Raw genomic sequence first — 20302 nt, 5'->3', positions numbered from 1 at the left:
ATGCAGACTTTCTCAATCAAATTGCTTTTCTTCAGCAGTCAAGTCTCTTTTAAATGCATTTTACTTTACACAGTACTTTAAAGCACAAGGGCAAACAGTTAAAAAGGCACCTTAAAAAGGAGACCACCACTACCACATGTAAACTGCTTACAACACACAACTAGATTTTAAAAGAGCAGTAACACTGGTTTAGTTAATTTTATCACACGATAGGGAAGATTAAGGGCAGTAACAGCTAATGTTTTGAATAGTTTAGTTATCAAGGGGCACACAGTATACTGTACGTGAATACTTAATTTAAGGGAGTACATGCGACAGTGAATTTGGTACGCAAGAAACGGGAGGCTTCATATTTCAAGCAAGTTTTTTTTTTTTTTTTTTTTTTTTAACCCTTGGTCAAGTTAGAAGCATGCAGTATAAAACTTTAAATTTAGTCTAACTCAAATGGAAAAAAAAAAATGTTTAAAGTAATTTGTTTTTATAACAGCTCAATTTGAAGTACCTTTATTAAAAAGGTAGCGCAGGTACGTCTAATAAAAAAAAAAAAAAAAAAAATTCAAAATATGAATGAGCCAGATCGCTGCCGTCAAACAATAAAGCTTCACAAGATACCCCAACAAAGACAAAAGCCTTCTTTGGCAGAACTCATGTCCATGTTTTCAAACCGACGCCCACTACTGGTGGGTTCGGGTAGTTATGTTTCAAGGCACTAAAGAACAAATACAGTAATAGATGCTGTTATTCACGAGAAAACATGCTTCCTGACGGGTAATCCATTGTTGAATATGTCCCCAGATTAAATAAAATCAATTGGAGATGTATTAACCTCACAAATCTTAATTGCCAGCCTCCCAGACTGCAGGTGACAGGCGAGTGGATTAAGACTCCCACTTGAGCCATTCCAGGTACATCGATCACGACGTACAGACAGTATTGCCAAGTCTTTAATTAACTCCTTTAAGAGGTAAAACATCTGCTACTTTGAAAGTGCAAAACTAGAACCAAACTAAGTTATGTATTTCAAGTTCTCTTAAGCACTCTCAAATGTGTTTTGTTTTTCATTTTGCAACGTTAACATGTTTTTTTTCTCCTTTCAAAAAAAAAAAAATAGGTGTCAATTGAAGAATGGAGGAAACGCTTTGGAAACCTGGCCCTTAGAGTCTTAATGCACACTGCATGGGGAATTTTGATGCTTGGGGTTCTGGGATTTCTGATGGTGAAAAATAAAAGACGACACAGGAATGTGAAACAACAACAGTGAGTTCCAAGTCCTTGGAATGAGATTGCAAAAAATATTATGATAACCCGTTAAGGTTTAGTATATGGATCCTGCGTGAAACAAAAAAGAAATAAAAACGATGGCCCAATTTTCAACAGAAATAAGAAAACTGTTTCTGTTGTACAGATTTTACACTACACAAATATTACTTCTGTTTGAGAACAGTTTGCACATCCACAAACTGAGACCCAGTTGAATGATAGAGCCTATTAAAAAAATAAAAATTAAATTAAAAAAAAACACCCACAAGATTTGTAAATGCAGCATAATGCGGCAGTAGATTCTATTACATCTTCATCTAAGATAATGTAGATGTTATTCTATGAACTCTATATAACTATATACATGTATATATATATATATATAATATATAAATATATATATATATATATATATATATATATATATATATATTTGATCTCGTTTGTACAATTAAAATTGATATGGCCTTCAAAAGACTTGTCTGTTTTTAAAATGACCTCTCTTTTTGATCTCTTGTCCAACCCTGGTAAGTCCATACCCTTTGAAATGAACTGCTGTGTTTCACTATTGCATGCAAGAGAAGCCTAATGCATACAGTAAATGGCTCTCATAATTACAGTGCCAATATCCAACACTAGTGGATAGTTAATGACTCGTTCAGGATGGTTAGTTCAACTATGTACAACAGCTTTCTTCTCAATATGCCTGGTGGTAAAGCATTTTACTAATAGTTATATGCCATCTATCAAAATGTTTTCTAATTAATCCTTTAAAACATTTTTTTTCTTTTTGGGTAAATGAGTTGATGTAACACCGCCTGGACTACGCTTTAGCTCTAGCTATCCTTTTCCATTTGACGGATATGTGGACGCAAGTTCTAGTGGACGTACCGATTACTGACAAACCACCATCATAACTGTCTCCACAGGGGACCTGAAGTCTCTCCAGGGCTGTCCCCAGCAGCTATCGCATGCAGATTACCAGACAGTATATGACAAGAGGAATCTCTCTTCCATGGACTTTCAGTTCATTAGTAAGACAGATGTCTTGCAGCTATCGCTGACGTCAGTGGTTTTGGGATCAATCCACTGTATTGGTGTGTCCACAACAGTGTACTGTGCTACCGTTCAATACAAACACTGTACTGAAAACTCCAGGATATCACAGTCCTGCAAGGTTCCTCACACTTTCAGTGCTATAAACTGGATGACACGGACCGCAGTTTGAAACTCATCAGGGTTGAACTCCCTTTTGTTGCCATACCTCATTATTAAATAACATTTACTGTATGGCTATATACTGAAAATATACATTCCCATATTTATATATACAGAATCATCTTAAAATACAAATGTGCAAAAATTGTAAACAAATTGAATCCTTTTGACACCTCTCCACCAGGTGGGAATGCATTTTCGTAGGGTGGGGGCGGGGCAGTGCGGGACAGGCCCACTTGGGTCTTGTCACAGCCTGGTGGGTTCCTCCTCACTGTCACTGCAGTTTCCACAGCAGTCCTGCAGGGGGTGGGGGGACAACTCTGTTATCATGGGAAACGTTACAATTGCAAGAAAGCACTTGAAGTCCAGATCTTTGTTCTAATCATGCCCTTAATTTTTAAACTGAACTGAACCACTGAGAATATCCTACATTAGGTCACGGTTTAATTCTACCTTCTCAAATATTTGAATGGCATGGCCCTGCGGGATGGGAGTTGCCAACTCCCCACTGTACAATCCTACAGAGTTGAAAAAGTGGTTCGCTAGATCTCTGTAGAAAGGTACACAAGCCTGACAGAAGCGGGAAGGCCCCCCTCTTCCACCACTCTTCACAAAACTTACCTGCCTCCCAAAGAGCCGCTGCAGCAGCCCCTGTTTGGGCTCAGGAGAGGGCTGGCCCTTCCAGTCTAGATCTGGTGGCACGGTCCCGTCTGGATGGAACATGTTGAGCTCTTTATAGCACTCCATATCAATCATCTGCAAAGACACACCACCCAGCAAAAAAACAAACCATTCAAATAAAGACAGATAATTAATTAAGCAATAGCACCAGACATGAAGACTCCAGCGCCAGACAGTTAACCACGTCGGCCACTAACGTGGCTGGCAAACGATTTACTTGACATTGTCTAGGCTCCTGGCAGTGGTGATTATGGAGTCTATGCTCACCTCGTTCTGCCAGGGGATGGGGATGCTGCCGGTAGAGACCTTGCTGTAGAAGTCATTGTCTGTGGGCTCCAGCTCCACCCCCTTCACAGTGGAGAACTGTTCAATGTCCAACACGTCCTTACAGTAGATAGCCTGGGGCTGTTGGGGGACACAGAGCAATAGGGGTTACAAACCGAGACAAGACAAATCATGATGCTAGGATGATGTCTCGGTTATGAGAACAGCAATAGACATAGCAGCAGTAACCCTGAGTACACGGTGGCGACTGACTGGAAGCTCTAAAAAGATAAACCCAGCCCAAACAACCACCCAGCCTTGCACACATTGTACAGTCAGAAAACAAATCACAAAACGAGATTAGATTATGAGGAAGCTAGCTAGACTGTCAATACCAATCTTTGTATTTTAACCTGGTAACAGAAAACCTGAAAAATAAAAGTCCAGAATTATGTGCCGGTTAAGTTTTAACCGTCATGCATGGCGACCCTTACATGGAGAAAGATAAACAACTCTCTTCTAGTCTTTATATGGAACACGCAGATGCATGATGACCTCATATGAGGATGCCACTTTTTCCCCCATATAAAAGCAATGGGAATTTTTTTTTCTCAATTTCATAATCTATTTATTATGTGTCCAAAACTACATTTTTCCCCTGCTATTTTCAATACTTCATGCACAAAAGGTTTCAATGCATGGCAGAGGATCCTAACTCCACTCACATCAGGAATGAATGGGGGCTCCAGCATGCCTGCCTCCAGCCTCTTGAAATTGATGGACTTGAAAAGCGGGTGCACCTTCACTTCTGCAGCACTGCCACCCCGGCAGCCAAGCCTCTGGATCGGGTCCTTCTCCAGCAGCTGTGAGGAGCAATTCCAAACATCAAGGATTGCAGAGCCGTTTAAACCATTGCTGGTTTACAATGAGTTTTTAATAAGACACGCCTGAGCTTGTTACCTATACACACTGCGGCTTATCAAGAATTGGTGAAACTGCTGTGCAATAGGAGTCTTACTGCCATCCCTGTGGCAGCCGTCAGCGCCGAGGGAAAGCTTGAAGTTGCTCCACTTTCAGAAAGATAAGATCAACTCCTGCTGACTACCAAATAAACTGAAAAATATTGAGAATTGGTGGTAGTCAGTCTCCCAACATCTCAAAAGAACTGACTGCCAACTAGTTTTCAGTCTGCTAGCTGGGGCGTTTCTGAGGGCTCAAGGGGTAACATTGTAGAACGAAAATGCATGGGTGACAGTTTAAAGACTGGCTTGTGTTGGCGCTGGAACCAAAGGCACCCACCATCCTGCAGAGGGACTTGGCTTCCTCGGAGAACTTGCTGGAGTACTCCTCCTGGACCTCCTTCACCAGCCGCTCCACCTCCTCGCGATTGATCTTCTTCTTGCGCTGCTGGAAGGGGGACTGGCCTTCGATCATCTCATATATCAAGCAGCCCAGAGCCCACCAGTCAGGGCTGAAGGTGTAGCGTTCGTTTTTCACCACCTCCGGGGCTGACGGAAGGAAAACAGGGAGGGGGGGCGTCAAAAAGAGATAAGATCTTAACATTAGAACCTAAGAGGAGGACAGTTAGTGCTCATCTGGTTCATCTGAAAACTTCAAGTCACGTCTTTAAAGCATTTCACTGATTCATGGCTTGGTAACCCTTTTCATTCCGTTTCAGATCAGTTGGCGGAGTCTGACTCTCACCCTTTGAGCGTACCAGCCGGGAAAGCATGCTGGTTTGTTTCAGAGACTTGGCAAAAGCCATGCCAACATGAGGAAATAATGTTACCGATTAAACCCTTAATAGCAGGCATGTTTGTACCTTCAACTAAAAGAGATACCGAATAAACATGTTTTTGGTACGCTATGTTGTGGAACATGGTTCTTAAGAAGCACAGCGTGAACCATCGGGAGTCTAGGCAGGTATTCTAAGTGTATGGCCTCAATTTTCATTCTCCTTCTTGAAAAGTACAAGAGGATCTTTCAAGTACGCCAAGCAGAGGTCAGTGTTTTTCTATGACTGTTTAAGATTTCCTGTGCCAAAAAAAAAAAAAAAAAAAAAAAAAAAAAAACAAGAAAAAAAAAATTAAATAAACACCTGGTAATGAAAAACAACAGTCACTTTGGGACCAACACAGATGTGTGGATTACAAAGGGGATTAGGAGTTTATAAACACAAAACAAAGAACACACTAGAAACATCGTCACACTCGCCTCTGGGAAGAAGAAGGAAACACCCTTTACCCGCCAGTCAAATCTACTAATTTAAATGACTCAAAATAACATAAACCAGTGTGGAGGCTCACCACAACACAACAGGGATTAAATGCATGATGCAAAATCTAATTACATCTTGTTTGGTTACCAATGGTAAAATAATTCCCTTATAAAATGCTGCTAACAAACTCACTAGCTGCGGCTCTGCTGGTAATCATGCTCTGTTGGTATTTGGAACAGGCAGACTACACTATCTGGGTTTATCACCAAACGGATACACGATGTGATACAGGACACCCATACAGTGCACTCACCCATGTATCCCACTGTCCCAACTCTGCCTTTGATTGTTTGCCCCTCTGGCACGTGAACAGCCAGCCCCAAATCAGAGATGCGGATATGACCTGAACGGAGAAAGAGCACAGGTTCAAAAAGCAATTTCAACAACGCCATGAGCACACACCGCTTAGCGCCAACTTTTAATAATTTCAATTTCGAACAGCAAGGCCTTCTTCAGCTGGATGGAAAAACCAGTGCTGTAAACAAGCCGTTCTATAAAAAACAAGGATAATCCCTACAAGCACTGTATCCACTGAGGAGGGGAGTGCGTTGCGGACAGGCCAGCAGCTGCAACATATATGCTTTACTATTTGCACAGGGAATAAATTGTCTCCAATCAGCACGAGTATCCTTGTGGTGTAGATGATTTAGAAAAAAAAACAATACAACATCTTATTTGACTTCCAAAGTGCAACAGCAGAAGCGCAAAACAAAAATCAATTAATAACTAAGTATTGCAGCTAAGGAATTTACATCTTGCACCCCTAGCCTACAGACATGCCTTCAAATAAATATGTGAAGCATCTAACCTGGGTGGTGCCAACGTCACAGAGGTCTTAAAGAGTTGAATGGATTTGTTGCCTTTAGATATCGGTTAAGGGCCCCATCTCCTGGAGATAAGGGGCACTACAGGCTGTATATAAAACAACGGCAACAGGACTTTCCACTCCACTGACCTGCATACAGTACTAGGAAACACATTTCACTCTAAAGTGCAAACCAGTAGCTATTCTTTTTTTCAGTAGAAGTCATCCAAATGATATTCTTTTAAGTACCAAAAGAAATAGATGATTACAGGTTCTACTCAGGCTCATGTACTCACCGTGGTCATCTAATAGAATATTTTCTGGCTTCAGATCTCTGAAACACAATGTAAACAATAAAAAGAGACTCATCATTTCTGATTTACAACACAACCCCAAGACTTACCTCTTCCAAAACAGACTAATCAGTTCAATAAGGCAATCACAATAAAGCACTTGTCATTCATTGATACATGATAGGAAACGCGTCTCTAGAAGCAGGGCTGGTGTCCCAATACTGTACGAGCGTACTGTGTTACGCAGGAAAGAGGTACCTGTACACAATCTTCTCCCGGTGCAGATCCTCCAGCCCACAGCACAGCTCTGCTGCATAGAACACAGCTCTCTTCTCATCAAAGCCTGCCTGTCCCATGTGGTAGATATGGAACTTCAAATCTCCCCCATTCATGAGTGTAAGGACAAGGCACAGGGCGTCTTTAGTCTCGTAGGCATAGGCCAAACTCACCTGCAAAAAAGGTAAATGCAGTGTCAAGACCAGAGAGTATGGTAAAGCATATTTAAAAAAAAAAAAACACAACATGGCAAAACATAGTAAACTATAGCAAATGCATAGTATAGCCATGGGAAAAGTGGAAACAAATACTTTGAAGTTTTAAAACAGCTCCCATGTACTTACTACAAACCTACTGTTCACTTTTTCCAAGATCTGTTTCTCATTGAGCGCCATGGACTCTCCTTTCCTTTTTTTGATTCTCTTCTTTTCCAGCTTCTTGCAGGCATACATCTTCCCTGTCGCTCGCACCTGGCATGCACAAACCTGGCAGGGGGAGAAATGTGAAGGAATAAATAAATAAATAAATAAACAAACAAACAAACAAACAAATGGCCTATCAAGGGCAGTGTCGTGGGCCCGCGTCACACGGTTAATTAACTGTTAGTGTTAACATTATAGGGACTACAATAACTCGACTGCAAAACACCACTGTTCCCAATGGCTTGCTCTGTGCCTGTACCAAAACCCAGTGCTCTGCGTCGACTGGAGTAGCACAGCAAAATGTTCTGGTGCGGCGTCTCTACAGGATTGACTAGCACTGTCCAGTAAATCAAAAACCACATTAAAAATTAAGGAATATTTATTCAGGAGCAAGCTTGTAATGCAGTTCCACTGCTATAAAGAAGTTATTCATCAGACAATGAGACTCTAAAAGGGTGCAGTGCAGATAGGTTGCAGTCAGAGGTCAGAGGTGTGGAAGACACGCAGCTCTTACCTCTCCGAAGCCTCCCTTCCCCAACACTCGGTACTGCCGGAACGTGTACTTTGTCACAGGCTGCCTAGAGAACAGGGAAGGGGACAATGCGGCAAGGCTTTGAAACGGTGAGAAACAGATCCATCTCTACCACTGCAAATGATTTGGTATGGGAGCCAGGCACGGTCCCCTCATGTTAGAACCACACCCACCTCTCGAGCCACTTCCATTGCAGAAACCTGTTGAAGTGCATGCTGTCAAGGTAATCTGCAAAGGGAGCCACACTGAGATAGCCATGGATTAATCTGCAAGGCAATGAAATTGATGAAATCCATCGCTGTAATTAATATGTAGCTTAACACACATCAGCTCAAATACAGCCAGCTGAGCATGGCAACGTTTCAAACAACAACAACAACCTCTGCAACCACTCCAGTTTCTTGATCACACTGGAGCAATACATTTCAGAACCATTTATTGCACAGGAAAATGTTTTGCAACCATGGGGGAATTCCACCAGGGGGCATCATTTTGCAGAACAGGAAGGGACCCAGAACACCACGTTGCGACATCCTTAACCCTGAAATATTTCAGTCAGCTGTTTATCATGTCGTGTCACGTATGCAAGCCATAGTTGACTCGGATGGAGGTGACATTGAGCAAGTAATAGGATAGGCAGCTCCCCCTGGTTGAGATTTAATTATTTATTTATTTTAACCACCAAATTCTGTTGCCCAAGGGCCACTGAACAGTTTTCCAAAACAGTTTTCCTGTACATAAATAGATCCAAATTCACTGGGATGTTCAAAGTGCAAATCCCAGAGCAAAGCACATAAACTTAATGTTAAACTGAATTGTATGAATAGGTTTAAAAAAAAAATTATATATATTAGCTTTAAAATCAAGTAATTTCAGGGAATATGTACATTACTGATCTACTTATTTTTATTAACATTTAGCACAGTAAGGCATGGGGCTGATTTAAGAGATTTCAGTGATTAACATAGAATAATATGTCTATATCAGCAACTCTTTTAAAAAGGTTCCCTAGACCCCGCTTAGCCCTAACCTTGCTTACTACATTACATTATCTCTGGTGGGATAATGTGCTTCATATCCTGGCTTGGTTCTGCACATGCATGGGGAATGAGAGCAATGGATTAGAGTGTCTTGTTGTTTGTTAAACGTGGAGACTCACTTGTTGCACTCCTTAAAAAGCTCCTTGCAGGCCTCCTGCTCCAGCCTCTCAGCACAGCTGTACACCAGCTCCTCTGGGATCTCGGGGACATGCTCCTCCGACTGCAGGGACACAGTGACAGGGCACAGCATCAACACCCACAGCAGGGCTAACCCTGGCCCCACAGATCCCTTCCAGTCCAGCTCTTTATTCCAAGCAGGTCCTACATTAGTTCATGGCCTCTAGCAGCTTCAATTAATTCTTTACAACCTGCTTGGAGTGAAAACATAGACTGGATTTTCAAGGGCCAGAATTGAATACCACTGACCTGCAGCATTACAATTCCACATTCTGCAACAGGGCTCCAAACTCGCACCCCACCCAGCACCCAGTCCTGGGTTTCACAACAACCTTTAGTTAAAAGTATATTATTTAAAATGCTCAGGAGCCAGTAGCTTGATGTTAAATGAAGTGTTTCTCATTTACAGCTGCATGAACAGCTACTGCAGTACCAGTAAGACTACAGAATCAGGTTTGACTTGTTCATACTGTGATGAGAAGCGTGATCAGTTGCTTCAGAGAAGGATTTACGAGGAGCTCCTGATACTAGGAGCCCAACCATTACACACAAATCAGCAGCCAGCATTGGCAAAGCTATTGCCAGTCTAGCTCAGGGAAACAATACCATACCCTGGGGTTCAGGTGCTTGTCTATTAGCTGCTGCCCACACTCTTTTCTCTTCTCATCTGGTGCGACCTCATATTCAGCCTGTGGGGAAAACAAACACAAAACACACAAACAGATAAGAAGACCAGAATATAATAATCTAGCTAAAGGCTAAACGTTTTAATTGAACATGCAATTTTATGCGTGCAGCTGTTAACGCCCAGCATAACAGTCTCGTTTCTAAATGAGACAATTCGTACCATTCTGACAAACTCCTTTCCACCACCAGGAAGAGCTGAAGCTCCATTTATGGGTTCTAACCCTACAGACCTCGTCTCTCACTCGTGGGTCTGACAAGACTGATAAGCCCTTGTGAACATCAAATACCCACTTCAGATTCTCTTAAAATCTCAGTAATGCGTGAGCACTAAAACACCGGGGCTCCCCAGCTCGAGTGAAACTCAGTGGACCAGCCCAGAGTGAATCCCTATCGCCTATCTGCACCCTCACTGCTATGCATGAGCCTGCTTGCTGGTAATGTCACAGGAACAGAGCAGCATGTAAACATGAGACAAACAAAATCTCATGTCTCCAGGGAGCGGGTGGGGAGAAATTAAAAATAGGAGATGACCCGGCACTAATGTTATACCAGCGCGAATCACTGAGCATTGAAACAAAGCTAATAGGTGCAATAAAATGGGGAGGGGGGTGGGGGGCACACAGACATGCTGGCAGAGTTGAAGGGACAGAACATGGTCTCTGTTGCTTGTCTGGGTCAGTAAGAAGGGGGCGTGGAATCCTTGAGCTGGTTCCTTACCACAGCGTCCAGGAATCTGACACAGCGTGCGAGCTCGGGCCTCGTGTCGCAGAATTGCCGGAACAGCAAGCGTCCGATGGGCTGCTTATCACAGAGGTTGTGGTAGTCTTTCTCTGCGAAAAACACAACAGCTTTACCCAGGAGTAAAAACCGAACACGTGAACCGACCCCAGAGCCTTCAATGACCAACAGTGGACTCAGCCCTGGGAATCCTACCCCACGATGAATAACTTTCTACCAGCTTTTTACCTTTACCTGAAGAACAGAATGTACAGTCCATGCTTTTTTAAAAAAAAAATCTACTCCAATAATAACCTGTGACATCAGCTGGCTTTACATTACACACCTTTTAGAGGTGGAGACACTATTGCCCGCCATCTACGTTATACCACGGCAGCACAATAAAAATGCTGTGTACTATAAAAGTGAACTGGGATTTGCACAAACAAGATTATAAAAAATGTATAATTTTTCTATCAGTGACAGCTACAGTACTGCGCAAACACATTTGCATACCCTACAAAGGCGCTGTGTAAACAAGAGGTATGCAAACATTAGGGCCAGCAGCAGCCAACATTAACATGTGGATACAGCAATACAAACTACACCATGCTTTTCAATTTCAAACTGACTTTGCGTTTAAGCTTTGGAGTGTGTTGTACTGTTTAGGGGTAACTTTGACAGTTTCCAGTACCCCAGTCTGGTGTGTGAGGGTTATGTAATATTGCAGGTTATCCAGACTGGCTATGTCTGGGCTGCAACTGGTATTTAATAACCAGCAACAAATTATACTGTAGCATATGCAATGCAGTAATAAAACCCTGATCAAATTCAGCTACTGTACTGTATCAGCAAGTATGATCATTTGCAATCCCAGTTCAGTTTTTAAACAAAACAATATTTTACCTGTTAAAACATGTGTTCTGAGAGGAGCATTCCTAAAACAGCAGAGCTGCTGTACATTATATATATATATATATATATATATATATATATATATATATATATATATATATATTCCCCTCTTTAAATGCAAAATGATTACTTGAAATGTTACAGCGTTTTTTTTCAGTGTGTAATCGTTTTAGCAAACCTTGAACATGTAGACGTCAAATCGGCACACGTAATGTTACTCAAGGAGTATCACCCAAAGTCCTCATTGTGAGGTCTGACTTTGTCCCACTGAAACAGTGGCACTTGTCAATAACAGACTCGTTCCCACTATACTGCATTTGCCGGTCTGTCTATGAATAGCTGTATGCAGATCAATGGGGTTACTTTCACTTGTTTATTCTGGGTTCCCTATGACAGATATGTTGTCTGTCCTTTGTAGCTGGAATTTACTTTAAAATAAAAAAAAAAAAACCTAAAAATAGAGAGACATTTTCTAACAGCAAGTAGACATTAAAGGACTCAATACTGGGAAAACTCTTTTCTTTATCGTTGAATGCCTTCTCCCTCTGACATTTTCTTCCTTTTAAGAATTATATTCCATACTCAGGAGAACACATCCCTATTCCCCTCTCACTTCCAGATTTTACTTTGTTCTTTGCTAAGCGTATTAAAAAACAACATGAAAACAATATATATATATATAATATATATATATATATATATATATATATATATATATATATATATATATATATATATATACACACACACACACACACACACACACACACACACACACACACACACACATACACACACACACACACTGAAAACATGCAAATATCCCCCCATCCGCCACCCACCCCCGCAGGTAACATTCTAGGAATGGATATTTTTTCTTGGCATCTCCAAGTACAAATTTCATATACATGCAAAACTATGTATTACTTTGTCCCAGGCTTCCACATTACCAGCTGGACCAAACAATTAATTAAAAGAGGACACATTTTATATCTATCTATCTATCTATCTATCTATCTATCAATCTATCTACACACACACACACACACACACACACACACACACACACACACACACACACGGTTTAACACAATGATCTGTAGCTACATTCTACGGCAGCCCTTTTCTCTCTGTCAGTAAACATAGAAGCTGTGGGTTTCCTGTGTCACAGTGCTCAAAGATCATCTGCCCAAACAGTCTGCAAAAAGAAGGCATGATATGGCTCTCTCCGTCCAAAAAAGCAGGGAAAAACTCTGCAGGCAGATGCATTTATTTCGCATTTTACCATACTATATGTTGCTTGTTGACGACAACTGAACAGAACCCTTAACATTTAGGTCACTCAGCAGCTTCAACAGATCTTGCGAGCGATAGTGTGCAATGAAACAGTGAAAAAAAAAGACTTCTCCTGTGCGATATAACAGAATACTCTCTTCTCCCTTTAAAACGTAAGGGAACTAAACAACATTTCATAAGCTATACAATGCTTTGCATAGCAGAGCTATAAAAATAAATAAATAAATGTGTTTGCCTTCAAACTCTCTACGGCAACTCTTGCTTTGAGAAACGTGTTACTGTATTAAAAGCAACATGCTAGTTTTGATTTTCTTTCTTTTTTTAACTGTATGAATTAAAAGGTGAATGTGTTCTGACATGCTGCTGTACCCAGCTGAGGGAGAGGTGTGCAGCTGATGTACCGTCGATGGTAATGCAGAGTGTCATCACTTCCGCTGGGGCATGCAGCAGGTGAGAGTGTGGGAGTGAGAGAAGATAAAATGTGGTTTGCACAGGGAAGCCAGTTATCTGTGTGGAGAAACAGCAGCACAGGACCCATACCTGCTGACGTTTTATCTGCAGATTCTTTTACTGAAGCAACCTTGCACAAAAGTTGTACATAGAAGGCGTCAATATATTCCTTTCTCTAAGAAAAGATGTGAAATGCCCCATCTTGTTATTATATCAAGTACCCTACAAATAAAATCACAACGTACAGCATATAAAAAATGCTGGCTTGTGAGGCTGGATTAAGACAATAATAATATAGAGGAATGGTTAAGCATTGTGTCACATGTGATACAGAAATGGACATTGCAGGGTTAAGGGGGAAGAAGTCCTGGTTTTGTGGTTCTGCACAGACCTTGAGCTGAGAGAGGGTTCACAGTGTCAGTCTGATTTCTTCAGAACTTTCACTCACTGTGCATTTTGAATAGTTTCACATTGTACTGCCTATCACTTACACCACTATACAGTACTTAGAAAGCCTGCAACGCTTACTCTGTCTGTCACTAGACTAGCATTCAAGTACTCAAGCACAGTTTATCTTTCAAAGCAAAGGGACAAAAAACAATCAAGGAAGGCAGCTATTAAAATCAAAACTAAAATAATATTAGCTTCAATGTAGCCTCACTATGGGGCTTAAAGCTCTGGTTACATCTATCCCCAGCAATTTGTTTGCATTTGAAGCAATGGCTCTACACATTTCACCACAGCGCTATTAAACTGCCTTCATCTGAATAAAACTTCATTAACTACACATACAGTATCCTTCCATTCCTGCCGCGTGTTATTTATGTCTCTATCGATCGCTGTAAGAGTAGAGAACCACTTGTGTCCCTGTATGAATAAGTAGCCCCTTGGAAAGAGCAGGCTGCATTTTAACTGACGGATGTTGTTATTGCCGGTCATGTATTCGTGGTGCAGTGGTCCCCAATTCATCATCTGTCCATTTTTCTAAACAAACACATTATTCTAAAGACACCATTATGGGTTAGGAGACTGAGGCGGGATTATGAAAATTGAATCGTAGCCTAACCTTTAAAAACAAAAAGCACCAAAACAGTGATTGCTTTGTGTTCTATTAGTGCACACTGCAGGGGCATCCCCTATTCAGGGTCAATTTCTTAACACAGTCCACTTACAACAGTACAATGTCTTCATTAATCTTGGTAAACCAAAGCAAACAATGGGCCTTATGACCGCATTTGCAGCTGCAGTTTACTGTACATACATTACTGTGTAATGTGAAAAATACTAAATACAAAACCCAATGTAGCCTGAAGGCTTCCCCAGAGATGCATGGTTTATAATAACATGCAAGCTGGGGATAAAAACAAATCCCTACTCGGTTACCAGAATCTGTCAGCAGCCTCGCTATGAAGTGCACGCTTTTGGTGAAGGAACAAATGAATGACTCAATAAATAAATAAATAACTAGAAGAGTGATCAGCAAACAGGGGTCTCAAATCGACAGACAGAAATGCATTTTTTCAACACTTTTTTTTTTTTTTTGCAATTAACTATACATAGTGATATCATCCTGTAAAAGCCTTTAGAAAACTTATTATAACAGGAAAATATGTTTTATTAAGTTGTGACATTTCCCATTAAAAAATAAATACAAAAACGGAAGAGACTTTTTTCTAGCAGTGTGCAAAGAAAGCACTTGTTACTGGGTAGAAAGGGACCGAGGGCAATTAGTCGAATGCTTAATTGAAGCTTAATAAAAACCAAAAGCCATGACGATCAATAAGCGATGAAGCAAGTAATTGTTGCATCTACACAAATAACTAATTTGCAGTTGCACGTGTGGTATGTGTGTTGTTTAAAAGGACCTGTACCTAATTAGTAGGTGAAAGACGTCTGCCAAATAAACTAATAATAAATAAATGCATTATATTTTTAGCAATGGTTAGCAGCGGGAACCTTAAGAAAACAAATGCATTTTCAATTTTATATTGATCGATACCCGTCATTCTGCTGGGCTCAAGCAGCATAACAGCTGTCAATGACAGAGCCCTCGGGTCCTTTAACAAAGCAATAGGGAGGGGCGATGTAAGGACTTGCGAAGGCAATCACAGAGTATCATGCTCCTCTGAAATCCTTGTGCTGATAACGCCACTAAATTAAATGAAGTTTTAGAACATGATATTGCCGCTGTAGTGAATTGCAATATTTGTACTGTTTAAAAAAATAAATAAAAAATGTACGAACATGTAGCTAGAGCAGCAACAACCCTCTTTACTGTGACGCCATGGAAATGTTGGCAGTCCCGTTATCAGATAACAGGAAGATGTGCGGTAACATTATGCAACCATAAAGCTTGGCTAATATTTAGAGAGGCACTGTCCTCTTTCTGACAACTTAACTTTCTGATTAAACTTGATTTAAACCAATGAGAAAGGCCATCTTAAGATCCTTCCATCACTTTTTAATATAAATTAATGCAACAAGTATTTCTGTACAAGACTGTGTATTAATTGTACACAGACGAAATATCAAATATGAAATAAATTAGCCCATGCAGTTAGCTTACTTTTATGTAAACACTAAGCGAACATCTATGTACACTTTAACAACGGTTAGCCACAATTCTGTGTGTCTACCACAATGTAGCCACACTATCCTAGATCCTTGACTGTTTCTAAAACTGAGAAGGGTTGGGCATGGTGAGCACTCAGGACAGTTTTGCAACCCTCTTCTCGGAGGTCAAAGACAAGAGATTGGGAGGTGTTCAATATGGTCTAACAAATCAACAATATATGAGATTACTGAATTACTATACAGCTGTGTAGCACTGAATTCAATCTAGATTTTGAATAAAGTTACGTTTATAATACTACAGCAGCTACTAGGGGTGTGAAAAAATAAATCTTAATATGGCTTAGTGTAAAGCACTGAAGCAAAGAGCACTCTAACTGAATGCAAAATATGCAGATAATAAAATAAAAATAAAAAAGCCTGGAATTCTGAACAGTATCCAAATCGCGTTGAGGTATAAGAAAAAAAACCATTTGATCAGTTTTTACTAACTTGTTATAAAATCAGGCTGACACAACCCCTTTCCCAACCACCCCTCCGTTCTTTACTGCACCATGTGTCAGGACTGAGGGGAACTTCCCCTTCTTCCTCCCACCACAGCTTCCTGTCTCTCTGCAAAACGCAAGGTGTGAGCAGACATGGGGCAACCTTCAAGTGCTGCTTGAACCCCTTGCTCACTGGCAGATTACAACAGCTCTCCGACAGCCAGGGCGAAGTTTGAAACGTGCGAACGTGGCCGTGAACACATACACATGAAGAAACAAAACAAAAACGTGGTGAGCTAACACTCAAAATCAGGTGGCCGTCAACAGAACAGTGTTTTATCCATGGAATGTCTGGATCGACAGGATCCTTTGAAGAAAGGTACCTAAATGCTCCTGTAAGCATTCAAATCCAGATGTACCACATAACAAACCAGTTATACAAATGAGAAATTGAACGGGGTAAACATGAAAGTACAAGACATACTTCATGTGACACGCTTCCCTTATCCACCAGATTCGGCTAGATTGGCTTTACCACAAATGGTGCTTCCGAGTAATTTTGTTTTTGACCATTTTGGTTGCAGTAATTGTTATTGAACTGTAAAAATCAGCATTTCTTGGCATGTAAAGGATGTTATAAAGCAAGTGTGAGCAATTTTGTTGACCTAAATAGTCTAAACAATAACACACAAAACCATTCTGCACGCTTCCTGTAATAAGGGTTAATAACACAGTATCATATAGAACATTTTAACACACAAGTCAACACTTACCTCACCTTAAAATCCATGCACACCGATATTGTACTTTGATTTTTCTAAGTCTGGACTGTGATCATATACTGGACACGGTAAAAAGCAATTCCTGCAGTACTGCTTACCTATGGTCTGTCGTAGCTCCTCACATAGACTGACATGGGGAAACTGCAGCATCTGTTTCCATTTTTTACTCTTGCCTTTTCTCTTCCCCCCACCTCCTGTTAAATGAAAATAAGAGAGACTTCAGGGGACGCAGATGGCTGAAAGCACTTCTGCACTGCCAGATATTTCACCAGCGTGTATCTGAGCAGATTCAAACTCTCATTAGCACAGATTAATATTAACAGCACTGTGTAATCTTATGCAGATGAAGGAAGGAAAAACATTTAAGACGCAAACACCAATTAAACAGTCTAAGCCAGTTGATATAACAGTAGGCAAGAAAGTTTTAACAACCCAATCCCCAAATCAACACCAGCATGACATTCTGTTACAGAAAATACAAGTAAAAGTGTTTCCAATTTCAAGCAGCAGTGGCTTCAAGGCTTTCTCTCCAATCTACATTTAAATAAAAGAATAGGAAAATTAGATTGCTGCACATGTAAGTGAAAGAAGTCTGCTGAAGACAATGACATGTTTGCATTATTTATTTGTATTTTCTGTTACGTTAAAATCAAGACAATGTTTCCTTCCTCTTTCATACCCAGGAGATCTAGAAAATGCATCCTTTCTTAATCAATTTACAGTTTGGTTTGTTACTCACTGAAACATTCAGCTAATCATTTCTGTTCCGTAACTCAAGGGGGTATAATGCTGTCGAATATAAATTGGAGGAATATTTCTAAATATTTTTTACTGAATATAGTTGTCCAGTGTACCCTGTGTAACTGAAAAAGACTATGCAAAAAAAAAAAAAAAGATAAATCCCTTAAATTCTGCATACTAGCAGTAATTATATAATCTTTGTAAAATAGATACATTACATAGATATGAGATAAAGCTGAAAAATGACACATAGGAGTTATTTAAATAGCAAAAACAAAGTACAGTGTAGTTGTGATAATAGATTTGAAGAGTTGGTACTGTTTATTAGATTAATTGCAACATGCACACATCTATCTCTCTCTAAATATCTATGGTACCTCTGAGGCACTGAAACAACCTTTTAATGTGGAGTTAGAGGAGATCTCTTCAGGCAGTCAGAGTGGGATTCCCACCCTCTGCAGGCAACTGTAGAGACAGGTATGGATGGGGCAACTGTGTTGAGAGCACTGGTGTGCCCAGACCTGTGTTTTACAAGCAGCTACAGAAGAATTGTACCAGTCAGGCGCAGCATGTCCCCCAAACACTCGGGGTCACTTGTTAAATCGTAAAAAGAAAACTTTTTACTTTATGTGATTTTTTTTATTTGCTCTTGACATACCAAAAAACCCTTGATACTTCCACATTCTGGCACATCCTGGAAGGTGAAGAGTTTACAGCCTTGAAAAGTACAAAGCGTTGTTTGTCTAAAATGAAACAAGGTAAAACAAAAAGTACACGGTGTACTTGTAAATCCACCTGAGCAGCAGCTCCACCTACACTCACTGCATGCAAGGATATTGAGCCAACATTTCTAACTGCTCTCGGAATCCAAATTCATGGTGCTTTGTGAGTTCCTTCCACCATGTCGGCAATTACAAACAAACCTAAGAGGTGGGATCCTGAGCACATCTATAGACAATCTAAAAAGAAAGAAAGCTGGCAGGAGTGCACAATAAGAGGCAGGTCACCCCACTGCTCTTAACCCAAGTGCACATCACAAACTGGAAACCCCCTTCACCACAGGGGAGTTCTGACTCAACAACATATCTTTATATAGCACCTTTCATAGTGGACTACCATCATAAAGTGCTTTACAGAGGTAGGCTGTGAACTGTGCATTGTGCAACACAGTAAGTCGGTCAGTGGCAGAGGTGGGATTTGAACAGGTGGCCTTCTAGTTACAAGCCCTGGACTTCAACCACTGGACCACACTGCCTCCACTACGTGTAGCAATTAGAAGGAAATGCACTTTAAAGAAACTCTTTGTTGATTAAAAAAAGAGGATCTACCAGTAGATATGTCAGCAGCACATTTCAATATGACGCTATGACGAGAGCTGGGCTGGGCCCTTGCATGAGATCAGCTATCTTGTTAACAAGGGTACCCTGTTGTGATGAGATGTACAGTAAGTGTGAAGGAGTTTAGGCATAAGCTGTAATATGCATCATCCCCAATGAGCAGAGATGGAAATACGACTCCTACTGCAGAGCAACTGCACCCATCCCAGGTTTTACTATGATCCTGGTTAGCCACACTGTACAGGTAACAAGCTCAGACGTTTCTTATTAAACTCACAGTAAAACCAGAAATGGATCAAACCGCTGTGCAATGGGAGTCTTACTGCCATCCCTGCCTGTTTGTTCACTGACGTATTCACTTCATTAAAATAATCAGAGAAGACTCAGCTTATGATTGAGTATGGTTTGTAATACAGTAACAGTAATTTAACAAAATACTATTCCAAATGACAGGAGGCAGCAATTTTGTACTGTCTGGAGTAACTACTACAGTCGCTACTGCCGAGCCCAACGACGTGCGAGTCCGTTAAAACGAACACTGTGGACTTGGGCTAGCAATAACACTATGAGCAGGACAGAGGCAATAACATGCATCAGATTATTAAAACTGCTACTGTAATAGAAACTAGGCAGAGAGATTAATAAAACTGTCAACCCGCTACAAACTAATAATGGCATACATTACAAAGACAAATTAACCGCTAATCGAAATGTGGGAACTACAATTGATAACAACAGTCAACAGCTGTTTTGAATAAAAAAATAAAATACGCGAATAAATAAACTCTGCTATCTACACCGGCCGCCCCAGCACGATGAATCCCCAGACTTTCCTAGCAGACAGCGTACCGCTCAATCGCTTACCTTCCCTCGCCTTAAGCAGCACGGTGTTGGCCACGATATTCTCGAGCTCCATGATTTCCTGGGTTGTGTTGCGTACTGCAGGTGCAGGCCCGGCCTCGTCCCCGAGTTGACAGTGTAAATGTGTCTCGTCCTCCCCCACCCCCCCAAGGCTCAACGGTAGCCTCCTCTGACACACTCCGCTATTACTTGCTCTCCGCCCAGAAGCATAAAG

General features: G+C 40.8%; 1 protein-coding gene across 2 annotated transcripts; it reads right to left on the bottom strand.

Annotated features, from left to right (window-relative positions):
• Nucleotides 1-1678: 1678 nt before the first annotated feature.
• LOC121324752 (G protein-coupled receptor kinase 6-like) lies at nt 1679-20302 on the bottom strand. Of its 2 annotated transcripts, none has more exons than XM_041266905.1 (16): nt 20092-20302; nt 17248-17343; nt 10651-10763; nt 9858-9935; nt 9189-9289; nt 8203-8295; nt 8012-8075; nt 7420-7560; nt 7058-7248; nt 6803-6840; nt 5955-6044; nt 4723-4931; nt 4149-4286; nt 3427-3564; nt 3100-3234; nt 1679-2775 (listed from the first exon to the last, which is right to left on the bottom strand). In XM_041266905.1, the coding sequence occupies exons 1-16, from the start codon at nt 20141-20143 to the stop codon at nt 2725-2727; spliced, it is 1728 nt and encodes a 575-aa protein (XP_041122839.1). In that variant the 5' UTR covers nt 20144-20302; the 3' UTR covers nt 1679-2724. The 2 variants fall into 2 exon arrangements, with proteins under 2 accessions (XP_041122839.1, XP_041122840.1); XM_041266906.1 differs by lacking the exon at nt 20092-20302 and adding an exon at nt 18549-18650.

The sequence above is a fragment of the Polyodon spathula genome, chromosome 12, assembly GCF_017654505.1.
Source record: "Polyodon spathula isolate WHYD16114869_AA chromosome 12, ASM1765450v1, whole genome shotgun sequence".
NCBI lineage: Eukaryota > Metazoa > Chordata > Actinopteri > Acipenseriformes > Polyodontidae > Polyodon > Polyodon spathula.
This window is presented reverse-complemented; position numbering and strand designations above follow the sequence as displayed.

What these genes read in the sequence shown, in the direction of transcription:
- LOC121324752 (XM_041266905.1), bottom strand. Translation starts at nt 20,143, where the DNA reads ATGGAGCTCGAGAATATCGTGGCCAACACCGTGCTGCTTAAGGCGAGG. An exon ending in CGGGAGAAGATTGTGTACAG is followed by an intron (nt 6,841 to 7,057) that starts GTACCTCTTTCC and finishes ATTGTGTTTCAG; the next exon opens with AGATCTGAAGCCAGAAAATA. An exon ending in AGCGGCTCTTTGGGAGGCAG is followed by an intron (nt 2,776 to 3,099) that starts GTAAGTTTTGTG and finishes CACCCCCTGCAG; the next exon opens with GACTGCTGTGGAAACTGCAG.